At 51.6% G+C, this 16,608-nt stretch overlaps 5 protein-coding genes across 6 annotated transcripts; 2 read left to right on the plus strand and 3 right to left on the minus strand.

Moving 5' to 3' along the window:
* Positions 1-34: 34 nt before the first annotated feature.
* Positions 35-3,775, minus strand: AAFC00_006998 (uncharacterized protein; the record flags this gene model as incomplete). Its single annotated transcript, XM_069347041.1, has 2 exons — positions 35-279; positions 337-3,775. 2 exons carry the CDS (start codon positions 3,773-3,775, stop codon positions 35-37), a joined length of 3,684 nt encoding a protein of 1,227 aa, XP_069199915.1.
* Positions 3,776-4,813: 1,038 nt separating this feature from the next.
* On the minus strand, positions 4,814-6,085 carry AAFC00_006999 (uncharacterized protein; the record flags this gene model as incomplete). 2 transcript variants are annotated; one of them, XM_069347043.1, is made up of 3 exons in its annotated part: positions 4,814-5,031; positions 5,101-5,949; positions 6,025-6,085. In XM_069347043.1, the coding sequence occupies 3 exons, from the start codon at positions 6,083-6,085 to the stop codon at positions 4,814-4,816; spliced, it is 1,128 nt and encodes a 375-aa protein (XP_069199917.1). The 2 variants fall into 2 exon arrangements, with proteins under 2 accessions (XP_069199917.1, XP_069199916.1); XM_069347042.1 differs by having other exon boundaries at positions 6,025-6,070.
* A 915-nt stretch (positions 6,086-7,000) lies between these two features.
* Positions 7,001-8,122, minus strand: AAFC00_007000 (uncharacterized protein; the record flags this gene model as incomplete). Its single annotated transcript, XM_069347044.1, has 4 exons — positions 7,001-7,080; positions 7,134-7,283; positions 7,340-8,004; positions 8,061-8,122. 4 exons carry the CDS (start codon positions 8,120-8,122, stop codon positions 7,001-7,003), a joined length of 957 nt encoding a protein of 318 aa, XP_069199918.1.
* Positions 8,123-8,552: 430 nt separating this feature from the next.
* AAFC00_007001 (uncharacterized protein) lies at positions 8,553-11,511 on the plus strand (the record flags this gene model as incomplete). The annotated part of the gene is made up of 2 exons (XM_069347045.1): positions 8,553-8,569; positions 8,622-11,511. The coding sequence occupies 2 exons, from the start codon at positions 8,553-8,555 to the stop codon at positions 11,509-11,511; spliced, it is 2,907 nt and encodes a 968-aa protein (XP_069199919.1).
* A 950-nt stretch (positions 11,512-12,461) lies between these two features.
* On the plus strand, positions 12,462-16,177 carry AAFC00_007002 (uncharacterized protein; the record flags this gene model as incomplete). Its single annotated transcript, XM_069347046.1, has 4 exons — positions 12,462-12,798; positions 12,895-14,408; positions 14,461-16,011; positions 16,070-16,177. The coding sequence occupies 4 exons, from the start codon at positions 12,462-12,464 to the stop codon at positions 16,175-16,177; spliced, it is 3,510 nt and encodes a 1,169-aa protein (XP_069199920.1).
* Positions 16,178-16,608: the final 431 nt, after the last annotated feature.

Here is a 16,608-nt window from a genome sequence, read left to right on the forward strand (position 1 = left end):
AGGAAGTCATGTCGAACGACTTTTGCACGCACTTCTATATCTTCGGCGCCGGGTCTTTCTCCCGTAACGTGCCAAAGAGGCTTTCCGGAGGTATGCGGGTGAGGTTGGCAGTCTGATCAGCACGCATACCGGCCCCGCCACCGTCTCTCATCTTCTGATAGCCTTCCTTCCTCCTCCTGTACCTTTCCATGATGATACCTGCAACGACAAGCAGGAAGATGAGGGCCAGGGCAATGGCAAGCGCAATGAGCACTACGAATCCACGATCCATGTGATGAGCTACGCCAGTGTTAGTCGTCAAAGTGCTTCAAGCGCAAGAGAAAAGAGAAGACTTACTGCTAGTGGTGAGGAAGTTGCCGGGGTTCTGCACAAACATCCTCGCCAGACTGCTTTGGCCGCCGTTGGCCAGGTTTGTCAGCACGAGCGGCTGGAAAGAAGTGCCGTTGAACAGGACGGCACTCGCGCTGCCATGGCTGGGGATTCTGATCGATCCAGTGATGAGCAAGACTTTGTTGCTATCAACAAGAGAGGATGATTCGTGGTTTGAAGTCACACCCATGAGCTGAAGGCCTCGAATTGACGTCGAGTCATCGAGTCCGGCAACGCTAGTCCAGTTGTTACCATCGTACTTGGAGAGGAAATAAGAGTTATTGCTCAAGGCATTGGTACCAGCCACCCAGAATTCATCGTACGCAGCGTTTGCGGGGGCAAGGGCCGTAATAGGGCCCGGAAGAGTTGACGCTCCGTCGATCTCCTTGAATGTTGAAGACTTTGCATCATAGATTGCCATTGTCGTAGCATTTCCATTGACAGTAAGGTTACCCGCAAGAACGAGCTCGTTGTTGGAGGACCAGACCATAGATGAGACGGAGCCGCTAATTCCAGCACCAACAGACATCCATTGCATAGTCGAAGTGTCGTACATGCAAAGAGTTTCGCAAGAGAGCGAACCAGCGTTGCTGAAGCTACCACCAATATAGACCATGGAAGAGCTTGGCTGACTCGCGACAGCATTGACGGATACCGAGTCGCCGGACAAGCCGGGAGGCTGTGTTGCAGTGAGAGCACCAGCAACAAGATCGTACACTATGAGGCCATTGATGTCGTTGTCATTTGCTGTACCAGACACAACACCTCCTGCGTACAGCTTGGAGTCCATAGTATCCATTGCCAAGAATTGCGAATCAGCGGAGATGGTGTTCGGCAATCCGGTGACCGTCTGGTTGTCGTTGGTGTCGTCGAGAATGGCAAGATTGTTGATGGTAGAGCCATCGGTGGCATTGGCAGTGAAGTGTCCGCCCAGAATAGTTATGTTCAGACCCTTCTCGACATAGAAGATGCCAGCCGCAACTCCAGTAATGTTCTGTGCTGTTGTAGTTGCTCGCTTGCTCAACGATGACGAAGATTGTTGGTCGTCAAATGTAACACCGAGGGGCTGTAGTGCAGGTAGGCCAGAACCAGAAAGAGAAACAGCATCCTTCATACCGGACCGACGTATCGCGAACGACCCAGCATACAGGGATCCAAGTCCGGGCACGTTCGTTTGCGCGGTCAGTCCGCCCTCCACTTCGATTGAGCAAGCTGCGAGGTTATGTAGCCAGTTCTTGCGTGAAGGCACCCACACAGCGACACCGTTGGCAGCATACGTGCCGTTGCTGCCGAACCCAAGGACTTCGGAAAAGCCTCCGTTGACAATAAGAACGTCCTCGCGCTCCTCGCTAGTGACGTTGAGCTGCAGCGGTACGATAGACCAGACTGGGCCGTTGACACCGGCGCCGAGATTTTGCCATGCTTTGTCTGATGTCGAGAAGGCAGCGATGCGGTTCAGACCCTGCGTGTCGTTATCAGCTGTATTGGTGAAGTTTCCTCCCATATACAGCATGCTGCCGTTCTGGTACATCACTAGGATCTCAGAGTTGAGTCCGTTTCCTGGAAGCGAGGTTGCATTGTTGCCATCGGTGACCGAGAGAACATTGCTTTCACCAGTCGCAGAAAAGTTTCCGACGACGTAGAGAGCGCCATCATCGAGCGCAATATCTTTGACAACAGCGCCGAAATCCAGATTCATGCCGGCAGCATCAATAGGGGAAGAGGCAAAGTCAGTAGCGACGATTGCTTCGTTGGGGTTGTACTCAAAGATACCATTCAGACCACCGGTAGAGGAAAGAAGCTCGAAGCGCACGCGCTGTGCCACTACTGTGAGATCTCCAGGTTGTCCAGCTGCTGGAGCAAGTGTGATTGTGGGCCTGAAAGTATCACTGTTGAGGTCAACATATCCATAATAAATCTGATCGTACTTGTCGAAGTCGTTTGTTTGGTATAGAGTGGTGGAGATGGTAGCACCATCTGCAGTTGCAGTTCCAGTCACGTTAACAATCCCACGAGAAGAGCAAGTGTCGTCGTTGATGCATCCAGGTGTATACAGGGTGATCGAGTAGTTGCCTGATTGCTTGATGTCGGGACGGAAGACCACCGAAGCATTGCTTCTGTCACTGCTGTCACTCTCGAGGTTGGCTGTGAGGTAGTCGGAAGTGCTTGAGCCAGAAGGAGTGTGCTTCCAAGGTCCTGTAGCGGTGGAGTTCGCGCCTGTGCTGACGTCGTCGCATCGAGGTTCGTTGAAGTCGGGGACGGCGAAGGCATAGATGTCATCCTGGAAAAGCTCAATGCCACTAAGGCCGCCGCCAGATCCATACCAGGCAGAAAGGTCGATCTGGAAACCGTCCATGCCGATAACATTGACGAAATGGAAGTCTTGATATGTACTGTTGTTCTCTGGAAGCGGACACAATGCTGAGCAGTACTGCTGTTGACCATTGGAATCAAAGTAGGTGAGGTTCATGATGCCATGGCTGGGTGCAGCAGTGAATCTAAAGGTCTTGGTACCTCTGCCACCCTGAACGGCGTTGTAAAGACGGAGTTTGGTAGGATTGAAGCCGAAGCCGAAGCTTGCATTCCAGTAGCCGGCAGTATTGTCGCTCAACAACCAAGTGTTGCCTGTGCCGGCCTGGGCGCCTGTTTTGCAGACAATGTTGCTGGGATCGCTGAACCCGGAGGTCGAAGTAGAACCACGAGACGTGATGTTTCCAGCAGACAAGTTGATGACTTGCATGTCTCTGTCCTTGGGCGTCGTCGCATTGCCCAAGCCGGTAAAGGTTCCTCCGAAGACGATACTGCCGTTCGCGCTCTTCGTTATGGAGGAGACAGGGCCGTTGAAGCCAGCAAAGGGTAGGTTGGTCCATCCAGTAGTCCAGGCGATTGCATTAGTAGAGTTACCTCCGGTGAATGATCCACCAACGTAGACCATTGAAGCATCCTGGTCGCAGTAGACACTGTTGACGCTACCAGATAGACCAGGCAACGGTGTGACCTTGGAGGTGTTCGGGTTGAAGAGAGCAATGCCTTGTGTTTCTACTCCACCAAGGCTGGTGAAGTTACCACCGACGACCACACCTTCAAGAGTGCCATCCTTCAACAGGAAAGGGCACATGGTAGTGATGTAGGCATCGGACAGGACCAGGTTCTGAAAGTCGCCGTTGGGGTACTGTGATAACAGCCATTGACTGCCATTGATCGCGATAGTGTCTTCGTTTTGACCTTCGTAAGTGTAGAACGATACAGAGTCAAAATTACCAGCTAGTGCAACACGGCCGAGATTCGATAGATCCAAATTCGGGGAAGGCACAGAGCTTTGTGCGACAGCCTGTAGTCCAGGAAGCGATGTGATTAAGAGCGCTGCGAGCCGGTATGGGCTCGACAGCAACGCGCGCCCCCTCATTGCATGCGTGTGATTTGAAATGGCCAATGGTTGACGAAGCGTGGTGCTGAACAGCTCGTCCGGGCGCAGGTGGAGCTGATTACACGTGCTACAAGCGCACTTAAATTGATGATATCCAGGTGTAGTTGTTGTTGTTATGCGATAGCAGTAGCAGAGTTATGACGTCCTTTGTGCTACCGTATACACTACCAAGATGTCCGGCTATTGGTGATGGGATGGGGGTTTTTGGGCTACGATGGACGGGCTGAATGTCGATCTCGGGGGTATTTTCTGAACGAATGAAAGTCGAGTCGCGATGCAGCCACAGCAAGTATCGTAGGAAAGTGCGACCGTAAGGGTCTTACAATAAGGAACGTGGATAGGAAAAAAAAAGAATGAAGGACTGTGGTGAGATGGATTCTGATGGGTCGTAAAACGCGTCGCCTGCTCGTTGTCGATGAAGCAGAAGGAAACCTGCGCGCCTGTCGCTCGTCGTCCTTCAGGAATGAGAAAAGACACTCAACGGTATTCAAACGGCTTGAAGGGGGGGCTTTGCTACACAGCAACGAGAGCGTAGTAGTATGTCCGTGCGTCTGCGGCAATGATTGGTCTGCACGGCGATCGTGTTTTCCCGCGTACGATCATTTATATTAAGATTTTGAGGTTACCCTAATTTGGGCGTACCTCGCTGTCGATTCTGGGCAATAAGCATTGAGCATTTAAGAGCCTTATTGTGTCATCCATGGTAAAGCACATTCGCTGAGGATATCATGATCGCATTAACTACACACATAACCAGGAAGCCGCTGAGGGGGTATACAGCTATGTCTCAGCCTGCTGCAACAACCCCATATTCCGTGTGAGACATCTCGAGACTTCCGCCTCCCTAAATGCAGGAACACCCCCGCTGTTTGTTTATCGTAGCTCGTAAAGGGCGCATGCACGCCAAGCTTGCATGCTTGCGCCTTACCACCATGTTGTCTCCTCGCCATGCACACGCGACTCTCCTTGTATCTAGGATAGAGTGCTCAAAAGAGTGTGCGATATCGAATTGCGAAATCACAGGTCATTAAAACCCAGCAGGCGCTTGGGAAGTCCTTTGTCCACGACCGCCCACGCCCATGCTCTCCCAGCCTCGCCGCACCACAACGCCTCTGGATTTTCCGAAGGCTCCGACATGTCGTCCTTTGCCAACGACTTCATTTCGTGACCAGTGGTATAAGAAAGAAAATGCTCGCACTGCTTGTCTTCCAATGCAAAGGCGTTACCTGAAATACCTGCATCGAGAAATCGGATCAGCGTACTGGCTAATGAAACATTCATCTACTGATTCATGCAGGTCTTACCATGACACAAACATGCCTCTTTTGTCAAGAGACCTCGTTCCCATACGCACTCCCTGCCCTTCCTGATTGCCTTTTCGATCTTATCGGTGAGTTTCGGGAAATAGTCCTTGATGGACTCAAGACAGTTGATTACTCCCGGCGCTCCGTGGCAGACCTGCACCAATCTGTCTTTGCCTGGCGGAATGCTGCTCGGCCAGTTGCCGCCTTCGAATTGGTACGACAGCCATGCTGCCAAGTCAGCTTCGACCTCTCTGGCGTATTTGGGATCAGTCAAGACGATCTGCGTAATGATGCCAAACGCGCCGTGCACGGCACCGACGTAGGCTTTGCCCTGCCACTTCCAAGGTCTAGGTGAATCGAGGATCGACTCAACCACGTCAGCGGCCGTGTCATTGAGCATCTTGGTAGTCTTTTCATCATCCAGAAAACTCGCCTTGACAAGACGTAGAAAGTAGAGGTAACCAGCGCGTCCGTAGAGCCACTCGTTCTCCGTGTCGGGATCGAGAACTTCTGCTGAGTAGTCACATAGCTCGGCGGCCATCTCTATATCCTTTGCACTGGCTGCGCCTATGGCCAGGAGAGCCAGGATATCGTCCATGATACCACATTTCCCAATGCGAGGTCCAGGGAAGGACTTGATGTGATCTTGAGATTGCGCCAAATACGCAGCAGACCAATGACCGAGCTGGAAACCCTCGATGAGTAAATCAGAGTAAAACTGCTGCAAGATGAGAAACAGATATCCGATGCTCGTCGGCCCGTTGTAGAGCCCGCCACCAGCACGTAGTTCGGCTGGCGGATGCTGAGTGACGAGACGGGTGAGAGATGAAATAAGCTGTTTGTGCGGATCTGTTGTTGTTGTTATCGTCGGTTAGTATACAGGTAGTTGTTAGCGTACCGGATGTGCATTTCTATATTACATACCTCTCGACGTCAGTTCGGCATCGTTTCTAAAGTATCTCGGCGCCATCTTCTGCCACTTCATTTGTCTCTATATAGTTGCACGAAAGGTAAACTTTGTTATCGCCCGTATGAGAAGTGTTACTGTTCAAGAGATGGGGAGAATCAACAGAGTTGGTAAGTAGAGCCAGCCAAGGTAAGATAGCTTTTTGTCGCAACCGAGTCGTCTGTGATGCGAAGAACGTGACACTAAAAGCATATATCCAGTTATACCCGTACTTTATGTTATGAAATGTGCTCACATGGCACAAGAAAGTCAACAGGTGATCGCGTGCGAGACAGAGAGAGAGAGAGAGAGAGAGAGAGAGAGAGAGATTGTGTGGATAAGAGCGCTACCCATGCCAACCTATTATTATCTGGCAAGTCAGGTACTAGTACTACCTTACCTTACCTTACTTTTGCCTTGAAAAGCATTACAAGTCATCGCAGCCCGAGTTTCTGCAGGTGAGAATCAACAGAGATGACGTCTGCGGGGCTGGGGCGCGCTGGTGGGCTTTCTGTGTAAGGTACTGTACCTTACCTTACTCCAATTCACGGGTTGGCGAGCTTGGGTTTCATTTCAGGTTTACTTCAGATCGCATTTCAGTGGATGAGAAGGTGGAAGGAAAGATGAGGTAGTGTGTATATGGGCTCACGTATCACATGCGCCTTACTTTTCACAGCTCGCTCGGTGCACAAAGGTGTGACGTGGACTGTATCTGTGGGGTGTCCTATCATTCGTGTAATCCATTATTTAATGCATTTATTGGTGAAAGGAGGGGTTTTGGCATGTCATCCACTGCTTAACTTTCCGCTATCCTGGTCATACAACGTCTTGCAGATAGATGATACGATAAAACTGGCCGAGAGCTTCAGGTAAAAGACAAATTGATGATGAGGTTTTCCTCGAGGTTTTTATAATATACCTGCCGTCTGAGACTCTATCGCATGCTTGCTACCATTAAGCCTGGACTCTAAAGGTCCTGCCGCTCGCCGTCTTGCGCTCCTTCTCCTCGGCCTCTGGTCTTGCTCTGCGCAGCACTGTGATGCCATGTTAACAACCATATATGTGACAAGGGTAGTAAACAACATACCTTGCAGGAAGTCGGCGGTTCTTCTTCGCATTCTGGTGTTGATGTAGGCCTTTGCAGCCTTGATGTGGTAGTGAAAGTAATCGCGGAAGGTCTCGATGTGAGAGATGACATCCTCTCGTCGTGCTGCAGCAAGATGACGGGGGAAGAGCACTACAAGCATGTTAGCGATGCCCAACAGAGAACTTATTTGGAAAAAGTGATGTTACCGAAAGTGATGTAGCCAACCTCGCCTGCGCCAGCAGTTGGTAGGCCAGGGAGGCCTTGTAGCTCGAGCGGCGGGTCGTTGCGGAAGAGCACCTGGGGCGCGTTCTGGATAGCTCTCCTTCGTGCGTCGACGAATTCTTGCAAAAAGACCTTGCCGAAGATACGGTCCGTCTCCTCTCTGAAAATAGTACTGAAAATAACGGTGACACGATCCGGGCTAGCCTTGATGTAAATGGCCTCCTCGTCGCGGTAGTGGACCGTCTTGACAGCACCACCCTCCTTCATGCCTGCGGGGGCGCTTTCCGAAGTGTACTTGCTAGCCTCTTCCTTCAATGCCGCGTATTCGTCAAAGGCCTGCTCAAAGGGTGCTGCCATGGCGTTTCGTCTCAGCAGACTGATCCTCCTGATCAGGTCATCCTTGGCTTCCTGCTCGGCGGGGAGAGTTTCGAGATCGACTTCGATGGAGAAATCATAACCGCTTTCGGGCTGGACGATGAAGGGGCCGTATTCGCGCTCTAGGATAGCCTGAGCTCCATAGTTGACGAGTTCGCCGAAGCACTTGATGGACAGGGAGATGAGGATCTTGGTCTTGGTTGTCGGTGTGGAGATGTGGTAGGTGACACCGTCGAAGTCGGAGACAATTTGGTCAATTGAGGTAGGAGCAGCACTATGCTCTTGTCAGCGATTACAGAATATGCATCCAGCGTAGGGTCAATGCGATACCCCGAGAAGCGATCCTTGAGTAAGGACTCAATGAGGACGTTCTGATAGTCGAGGAGGAGCATGGTTGCGGTTGGATGGGGGGGGGGCCTTCACCAGCAATTGCACCGCGCGGAAGGGAAGGAGGAACTAAGCAGGGCTTGTGCAGCTCAGACAAGTTACGGGAATCAGTAGCGTATGTCCAGGTGGGATGGTCAATAGTGGGTGGTGGTATACAGTATAGCAAGCAGGGCTGAGGCAAGGTAGGCACCAATTACAGTACACTGTCTCCCGTAGCCTGAGGCAGCCATTGCTACCGCAGCCAGACACAGCGTCACCCACCAGGCAGGACCTCCGTGTCTGCCTTAGGGTTCAGTTCCACTTGGGGCTCTGCCAGGCAACCGGCGGATTTTAGAAGTCTGCTCCGCAAAGCTTGGCATTTCTGTATTGCATTCAAGAATTATTTTCCGAGGTCTTCTTGGCCGGTTGTTTTTTCGATCAACTGGCGATTATACAATGGTTCGATCATATCGGTGAGTCTGAATGGATAATCACGGTCGCAAGTCTCTCACTGACAATTCCCAGTAAATACGAGCAATCGCACATCTTCGGTCTCGTCAACTCCGCCAATTCGAACCTCGTCTGGACCCCAGACAGCATCTATGGAGTAGCGGCGAGGAATACTGGCGCAGGACGAGCATACGTCGGCGCCAATGAAGAGGTTCTCTGCTGGGATGTGAAGAAGGGAGAGCTGCTCAGCCGCTGGCATGACAGCGAGTGCAAGGCGGAAGTCACAGCCATAGCCCAATGCCCGTCCCAGCAGGACCTTTTCGCCGTCGGCCACTTTGACGGCAGTATCAGGGTCTGGGATGCCCTATCCTCTAATATCATCATCAGCTTCAACGGACATCGCTCTGCCGTGACCCAGCTCGCCTTCGACAACGATGGGTCCAGGCTGGTGAGTGGCTCGAGAGACACAGACATCATCCTCTGGAATCTTCTCTCGGAAACGGCCGAGTTCAAGTTACGCGGTCACAAGGATCAGATCACCGGCTTGCGTTTCCTTCGCACTAGAACTACAGGCAGGAGCTCACCACACACCGACGAAGGCGTCGACATCTCTGACGATCCAGAGGACTTTGAGGAGAAATACCTTCTTTCCACCAGCAAGGACGCCTTGATCAAGATCTGGGATCTCTCCACGCCACACTGTATCGAGACACATGTCGCACAGACTAACGGAGAGTGCTGGGCTCTGGCAATCTCCCCGGATGGACAGGGCTGTATGACCGCCGGCAACGATGGCGAACTCAAGGTCTGGTCGATAGATCTCGATGGCTTGGCCGAGTACAGCAGTCGTCTCGGAGAAGGCAGCAACCTCAACGCTCTTCACAGCCAGGGTGTTCTGTACAGACAGAGCAAAGACCGCGCTTTGACCGTCGCTTTCCATCCCAGGTCCGAGTACGTTGCTGTGCACGGTTCCGAAAAGGCAATCGAGATCTGGCGCATCAGATCAGACGAAGAGGTGCAGAAGAGTCTCGCGAGGAAGCGCAGAAGACGGAGAGAAAAAGCAAAGGAAAACGGAGAGGAGCTTGGTCCGGAGCAAGACGAGCAGACAGGCCCACCTGATGTGTCCGAAGTCTTCGTACCCCACGTTATTGTCCGCACAGGGGGAAAAGTCAGATCGACAGCATGGGCTGCAAGCAAGTCTTCCAAGGCCGTTGAGCTCGTATGCTCCACCAACAACAACCAAGTCGAGGCGTATACTGTGACCGCAAAGGAAAGATCGAAGAAAGCCGCCGCGGATGCGCCAGACTATACCCGAACCATGGCTGTTGACATCCCTGGCCACAGGACCGATATCAGGGCTCTAGCACTGAGCTCAGATGATCGCATGCTTGCCACGGCTTCTTCAGGCCTGCTTAAGATCTGGAATGTCAAGACGCAGAGCTGCCTTCGCACGCTGGAGTGTGGCCAGTCGCTCTGCTGCACCTTCCTACCTGGTGATAAAATTGTCCTACTAGGCACGAAAACAGGAGAGCTGGAATTGTACGACATCGCCTCTTCGGCGCTCATAGACAAATCCCAGGCACACGACGGAGCCATCTGGACACTGCAAGTTCACCCGGACGGCAAGTCGGTCGTCACCGGTGGTGCCGATAAAGCCGCCAAGTTCTGGCGTTTCGATATTGTGCAGGAGGAGATTCCCGGTACGAGAAGGACGACCCCGAAGCTCAAGCTCACGCAAACCCGCGTGCTCAAGGTGAATGATGATGTCTTGAGCATCTGTTTCTCTCCCGACGAACGCCTGCTTGCCCTCTCTACCCTGGACAACACCGTCAAGGTCTTCTTCGTCGATTCTCTGAAGCTTTTCCTCACCCTCTACGGCCACAAGCTGCCCGTCCTCAACATTTCCATTTCTTCCGATAGCAAGCTCATCGCGACTTGCAGTGCCGACAAGAACGTTCGCATCTGGGGTCTTGATTTCGGTGATTGTCACAGAGCCTTCTTCGCACATCAGGACAGCGTCATGCAGGTTGCCTTCATCCCGCATCCGGTAGAGAAGGACGAGACTCATTTGTTCTTCAGTGCTGGCAAGGACTCGGTCATCAAGACATGGGACGGAGATAAATTTGAACAGATACAGAAGCTTGAAGGTCACCACGGCGAGGTCTGGGCCATGGCAGTGAGTCGTACGGGTGAGAAGGTCATCACAGCGAGTCACGACAAGAGTATTCGTGTGTGGGACGTGACAGACGATCTGATTTTCCTCGAGGAAGAGCGAGAGAAGGAATTGGAGGAGATGTACGAGTCTACCCTTGCGACTCAGCTCGACAAAGACTACGCCGACGCCGACGAGGAGGGCCAAGAATCAGAAGTCGCTGCTGCGTCCAAGCAGACCATCGCGACACTGACCTATGGTGAACGAATCATGGAGGCCATGGAGGTCGGCTACGCCGATTATCAGATTGTAAAACAATGGGAAGCGGAAAAGGAACGGAACCCGAAACTCGCACCGCCGCAACGAAATCCTCTGTTCATGGCGCTCGGCGGCATTAGTGCAGAGGAGCATGTGTTGAACACGATACGGAAGATCCCCAATGCCGCCTTACAAGACGCGCTGCTTGTCATCCCATTCACATCACTCACGACGCTTTTCACCTTTGTGTCAATATTTCTGCAACGACGGATGCAGCCTGAGCTAGCATGGAGAGTATTTTACTTCCTGCTGCAGACGCACAACACGCAGATAGTGGCTAGCAGACAACTCAAGGAATTGCTCGGGACAATCTTGGAGGCGTACGGGAACTGGATCAAAGACGAGAAGACGGTGCTAGGATTCAACATGGCAGCTCTGGGACTCATGGGCAGAGACATGCGGGATGCACAAGTGCATGGCATGGAGGACGACGAGCAACATGAAGAGCGAACGGAGAAGAGCAGCAAAAAGAGAGCGTTCGCATCCATCGCATAAGGTGGAAAGACAAGCGCGTGAAACAGAACGAGGTAGACATGACCAAAAAATGTTACAAATATACTGTACAGTTCTTAGACTCATCGACTATTCGGCAATGATTTATCGACTATTGATGAAAGACTCATTGACTGTTCATCAAAGGCTCATCGACTGTTGATCAAAGACTCATTGACTATTCAGAAGAGACTTATTGACTATTGATTAGGGAGCCTTTGACCCCAAAATGTTACAAATACATTGTGCAGCAGTAAGTACAGCACTTACAAGTGTGCCAATGCATGATTTGTGCGCGAGGTAACCTCGCAGTGATCTTCAAAGATCTGCAGCGAGTGTGGTTGAGCTCCAGGCACGCTTTGCGGCGGCTGACCCCATTGCATTTGCGCATTCGCGATAGTGATTGGCACATGGAATATGACTGCATGGCGCTGCTGAGGCCGAAACCGGCGGCGATTGAATGGGTCACAGTGGACGTTGAGCGGGCGGAGATGGGCAAAGAGCAAAGATTGTCAAGATTTGTTTGACCATTTGCATCCAGTCACAAGTGGTCCATGCGCGCCTTTTCTTATAAGCTTTTTCCTGCTATCTTGCATGAGCAATTCCTCGACAGCTCTCACTACCAATCCCCATCTCCAAGTGCTGATGTACATATTCTTTGACGAGGAGACCTTTGCCGACATCTGTGCAAGGTCAACGCGACTGTTATCCAAATAGAGATCCTGTTCTCACTCAGGTTTGTCAATTCCTCTGCTCGTGACTCGATTCTGCAAGGCTATTGTGGGAGCTTACTCGAGCCTATCAGAAGAAAAAAAGAACACCCAATCCTTTTTTCTTTGCTTTATTCTTGCCCCATTCACTAGCCAGCCAGCTGCAATCTCTGGTCGAAAGACCTTTGACGACCTCCAAGAAGAGAGCGTCTTTGCATCTCACTGCCTTTTTGGCTTTTGAAAATGGCTTTCTCCAGCCGCTTGGCACGCACCAGCGCGCAGAACCTCCTCCGTCAAGGACAGAGCTCTCTGGCCGCTCGAGCCTGCGCCCGTAGCTTGACTACTCGGTCAGCGTTCGCTGCACAGCCTGCTCGTGCAGTCCGTACCCCCAAGAGGTCGCTGAGCCGCTTCACCCAGCTCCGCTATGCCACCAGCATCGCCGAGGCCGCTCCCAGCTCCAAGGCCTACCTTGAGAGTGGTGTGATTGCCGGAGGTCAGAACCTGATTGATTTGAAGAAGGTTTTGGTCATTGGATCCGGTGGTCTTGCCATTGGCCAAGCCGGAGAGTTCGATTACTCTGGTATGTAGTGAAGCTCTCAAGCTTGGGATGCATGAAAACGCGCGATTCCCGATCACCTTATAGATCACTCAGTTGCAGCGCTGACAATCAATGCAGGTTCCCAAGCTCTCAAGGCGCTCAAGGAAGCCGGCATCAAGTCCGTCCTCGTCAACCCTAACATTGCGACTATTCAGACATCGCACGTTCTCGCCGATGAGATCTACTACCTTCCCGTCACTCCCGAATACGTCACTTATGTTATTGAGAAAGAGCGTCCCGATGGTGTTTTCTTGTCTTTCGGAGGTCAGACTGCGCTCAACTTGGGTGTGCAGATGGACCAGATGGGTATCTTTGACAGATACGGAGTCCGTGTCCTTGGTACTAGCATTCAGACCCTGAAGACTAGTGAAGATCGTGACTTGTTCGCATCCGCCCTCAAGGAGATCAACATCCCAATTGCCGAGTCCATTGCTGTAGGCACTATCGACGAGGCACTCGCCGCTGCTGAGACTGTCGGGTACCCCATCATTGTGCGTGCCGCTTACGCCCTCGGTGGTCTTGGATCCGGATTTGCCAACAACCCCGAGGAACTTCGCAACTTGTCTGCTCGCTCCCTCACTCTCTCTCCTCAGATCTTGGTTGAAAAATCTCTCAAGGGCTGGAAGGAGGCCGAGTACGAGGTTGTCAGAGATGCCGCCGACAACTGTATCACTGTATGCAACATGGAGAACTTTGATCCCCTCGGTGTCCACACCGGTGACAGTATTGTCGTTTCTCCTTCGCAGACCTTCAGCGACGAAGAGTACCACATGCTCCGTACTGCCGCTATCAAGATCGTCCGTCACTTAGGTGTCGTAGGTGAATGTAACGTTCAATATGCCCTTCAGCCCGATGGACTTGACTACAGGGTTATCGAGGTCAATGCCCGTCTCTCTCGCTCTTCTGCTCTTGCTTCAAAGGCTACTGGCTACCCTCTCGCCTACACCGCTGCTAAAATTGGTCTTGGACACACTTTGCCGGAACTTCCCAATGCCGTCACCAAGACCACCACTGCGAACTTCGAACCTTCCCTGGATTATATTGTCACCAAGATGCCTCGTTGGGACTTGAGCAAATTCCAGAACGTCAAGAGAGACATTGGTTCTGCCATGAAGTCTGTTGGTGAAGTCATGGCCATTGGTCGTACTTTTGAAGAATCTTTCCAAAAGGCTATCCGTCAGGTCGACCCTAAGTACGTGGGACTCCAAGGCGACAAGTTTGACGACCTAGACGACGTCCTCGCAAACCCCACCGATAGACGTTGGTTGGCTGTCGGCCAGGCCATGCTTCACGAGGGATACTCCGTCGACAAAGTCCACGAACTTTCCAAAATTGACAAGTGGTTCCTTTACAAGATCCAGAACATTGTTGACTGCACTCACGAGCTCGAGGCCATTGGCAGTCTCTACGGTGTAAAGAAGGAGCTGATGCTCAAGGCCAAGAAAATGGGCTTCTCCGACAAGCAAATCGCCAATGCCGTCAACAGCTCCGAGGACGAAGTTCGCGCCCGCAGAAAGAACTTCGGCATCACCCCTTGGGTTAAGAGAATCGACACTCTTGCCGCTGAGTTCCCAACGATGACGAACTATTTAGTATGTATTCTCTGTTGCATTCTTGATTTCAGCAGTTGCTAACATGTAATAGTACACCACCTACAACGCTTCTACTCACGATGTTGATTTCACCGACCATGGCGTCCTCGTTCTTGGCTCCGGTGTCTACCGTATCGGATCCTCTGTCGAATTCGATTGGTGCGCCGTGAACGCCAACTTGTCTCTCAAGGCCCAGGGCAAGAAGACTGTTATGATCAACTACAACCCGGAGACCGTTTCGACCGATTACGACATTCCCGACAAGCTCTACTTCGAAGAACTGTCATACGAACGTGTGATGGATATCTACGAATTGGAATCAGCCTCAGGTGTTGTGGTCTCCGTTGGTGGTCAACTCCCCCAGAATATGGCACTCAAGCTCCAAGAGCAGGGCCATGCTAAGATTCTTGGTACTGATCCTAACGACATTGACAAGGCTGAGGATCGTCACAAGTTTTCTTCCATCCTCGACTCTATCGGTGTTGATCAACCAGCTTGGAAGGAGCTTACCTCGTACGAGGAGGCTCAAAACTTTGCTAACACTGTCGGTTATCCTGTCCTTGTTCGCCCGTCTTACGTTCTTTCTGGTGCTGCTATGACTGTCATTCGATCCGAGGATGAGCTTCAGGAGAAGCTCACTGCCGCCGCTGACGTTTCGCCCGATCACCCTGTCGTCATTACTCAGTTCATCGAGGGCGCGCGCGAAATCGATGTTGATGCTGTCGCTCACGACGGAAAGCTTCTTATTCACGCCGTCTCTGAGCACGTTGAGAACGCTGGTGTCCACTCAGGTGACGCTTCTCTTGTTCTTCCCCCTGCCAACTTGTCGAAGGACACCATTGAGCGCGTCAAGGTTATCGCTGAGAAGGTCGCCAAGGCTTGGTCTATCACTGGTCCGTTCAACATGCAAATTATCGACGCCGACTCCAAGACCCCTGGCGAGAAGTCCGACCTCAAGGTTATTGAGTGCAACCTTCGCGCATCTCGCTCTTTCCCATTCGTCTCCAAGGTTCTCGGTACCAACTTTATTGACGTCGCCACTCGCGCTCTCACTGGAAAGGATGTTCCTGAGCCTGTCGATTTGATGCAAAAGGAGCGTGACTTCGTTGCTGTCAAGGTCCCTCAATTCTCATGGACTCGTCTTGCTGGCGCCGACCCTTACCTCGGTGTTGAGATGTCTTCCACTGGTGAAATGGCTTGCTTCGGAAAGGACCTCGTTGAGGCCTACTGGGTCGCCATGCAAAGCACAATGAACTTCCGTCTACCAAACCCTGGCGAGGGTCTTCTCTTCGGTGGTACCACCGAAACTAGTGACCTCGCCAAGATTGTCGACTACCTCAACCCGCTCGGTTACAAGCTCTTCGCCGCCAACGAGAAAGTCAAGTCTCACCTTGAGAGCCAATCCAAGGACGGATCCGTCTCTGTTCAGGTCATTGAGTTTCCCAAGGAGGACAAGCGCGCCCTTCGTGAGGTCTTCCAGAAGTATGATATCCGCGGTGTCTTCAACCTCGCCAAGCAGAGAGCTTCTAGCTTGATCGACGAGGACTACGTCATGAGAAGAAACGCTGTCGACTTTGGTGTTCCTCTCTTCATGGAGCCAAAGGTGAGTTTTACGTTCTGTTGCTATTCTTTCCGATATTGTTGCTGACTGTGATAATTAGACCGCTGTCCTCTTCGCCCAATGTATGAGCGAGAAGCTCCCTAAGAAGGAGGGTATCCCAGCTGAGGTCCGCCCTTGGGCTGACTTTGTCGGTACTCGCGACTTGTAGATGTTTCTTTGCTAGGCGTCAAAACAGGATGTATTGTCGATATTCTGGACTTCAAAGAAGGAAAATATGGAATACAGGTCAAGTACATGAAAGGGAAAGTTTGGATCAGACAGAATGGTCCCGGAAAAACATCTTTGCCACGAATTCCATTGGATTGATATGGTAGAAGCTCGTAGTAACTAGTTGTCTTGACTGCTGAGACTTTCGAGACGTAAATGACATGAATAAATTTTCGCACTCCCCTTCCCCTCACCTATCTTCCGCCTCACTTTCACTTCTCCTCTATTGTTCTCTTGTTAGTCCTTCATTGTTTCTTTACCCTTCCTTCACTGCTCCATTATTACTTTGTCATTAGATTGTCACTGCTTTTTCGCTACTGCTTGACTATTCTTTCACCCGCTTCTCATTAGTCGCTTACGATTTCTTCAGGA

The sequence above is a fragment of the Neodothiora populina genome (genome assembly GCF_041146345.1).
Source record: "Neodothiora populina strain CPC 39397 chromosome Unknown canker_contig_8, whole genome shotgun sequence".
NCBI lineage: Eukaryota > Fungi > Ascomycota > Dothideomycetes > Dothideales > Dothioraceae > Neodothiora > Neodothiora populina.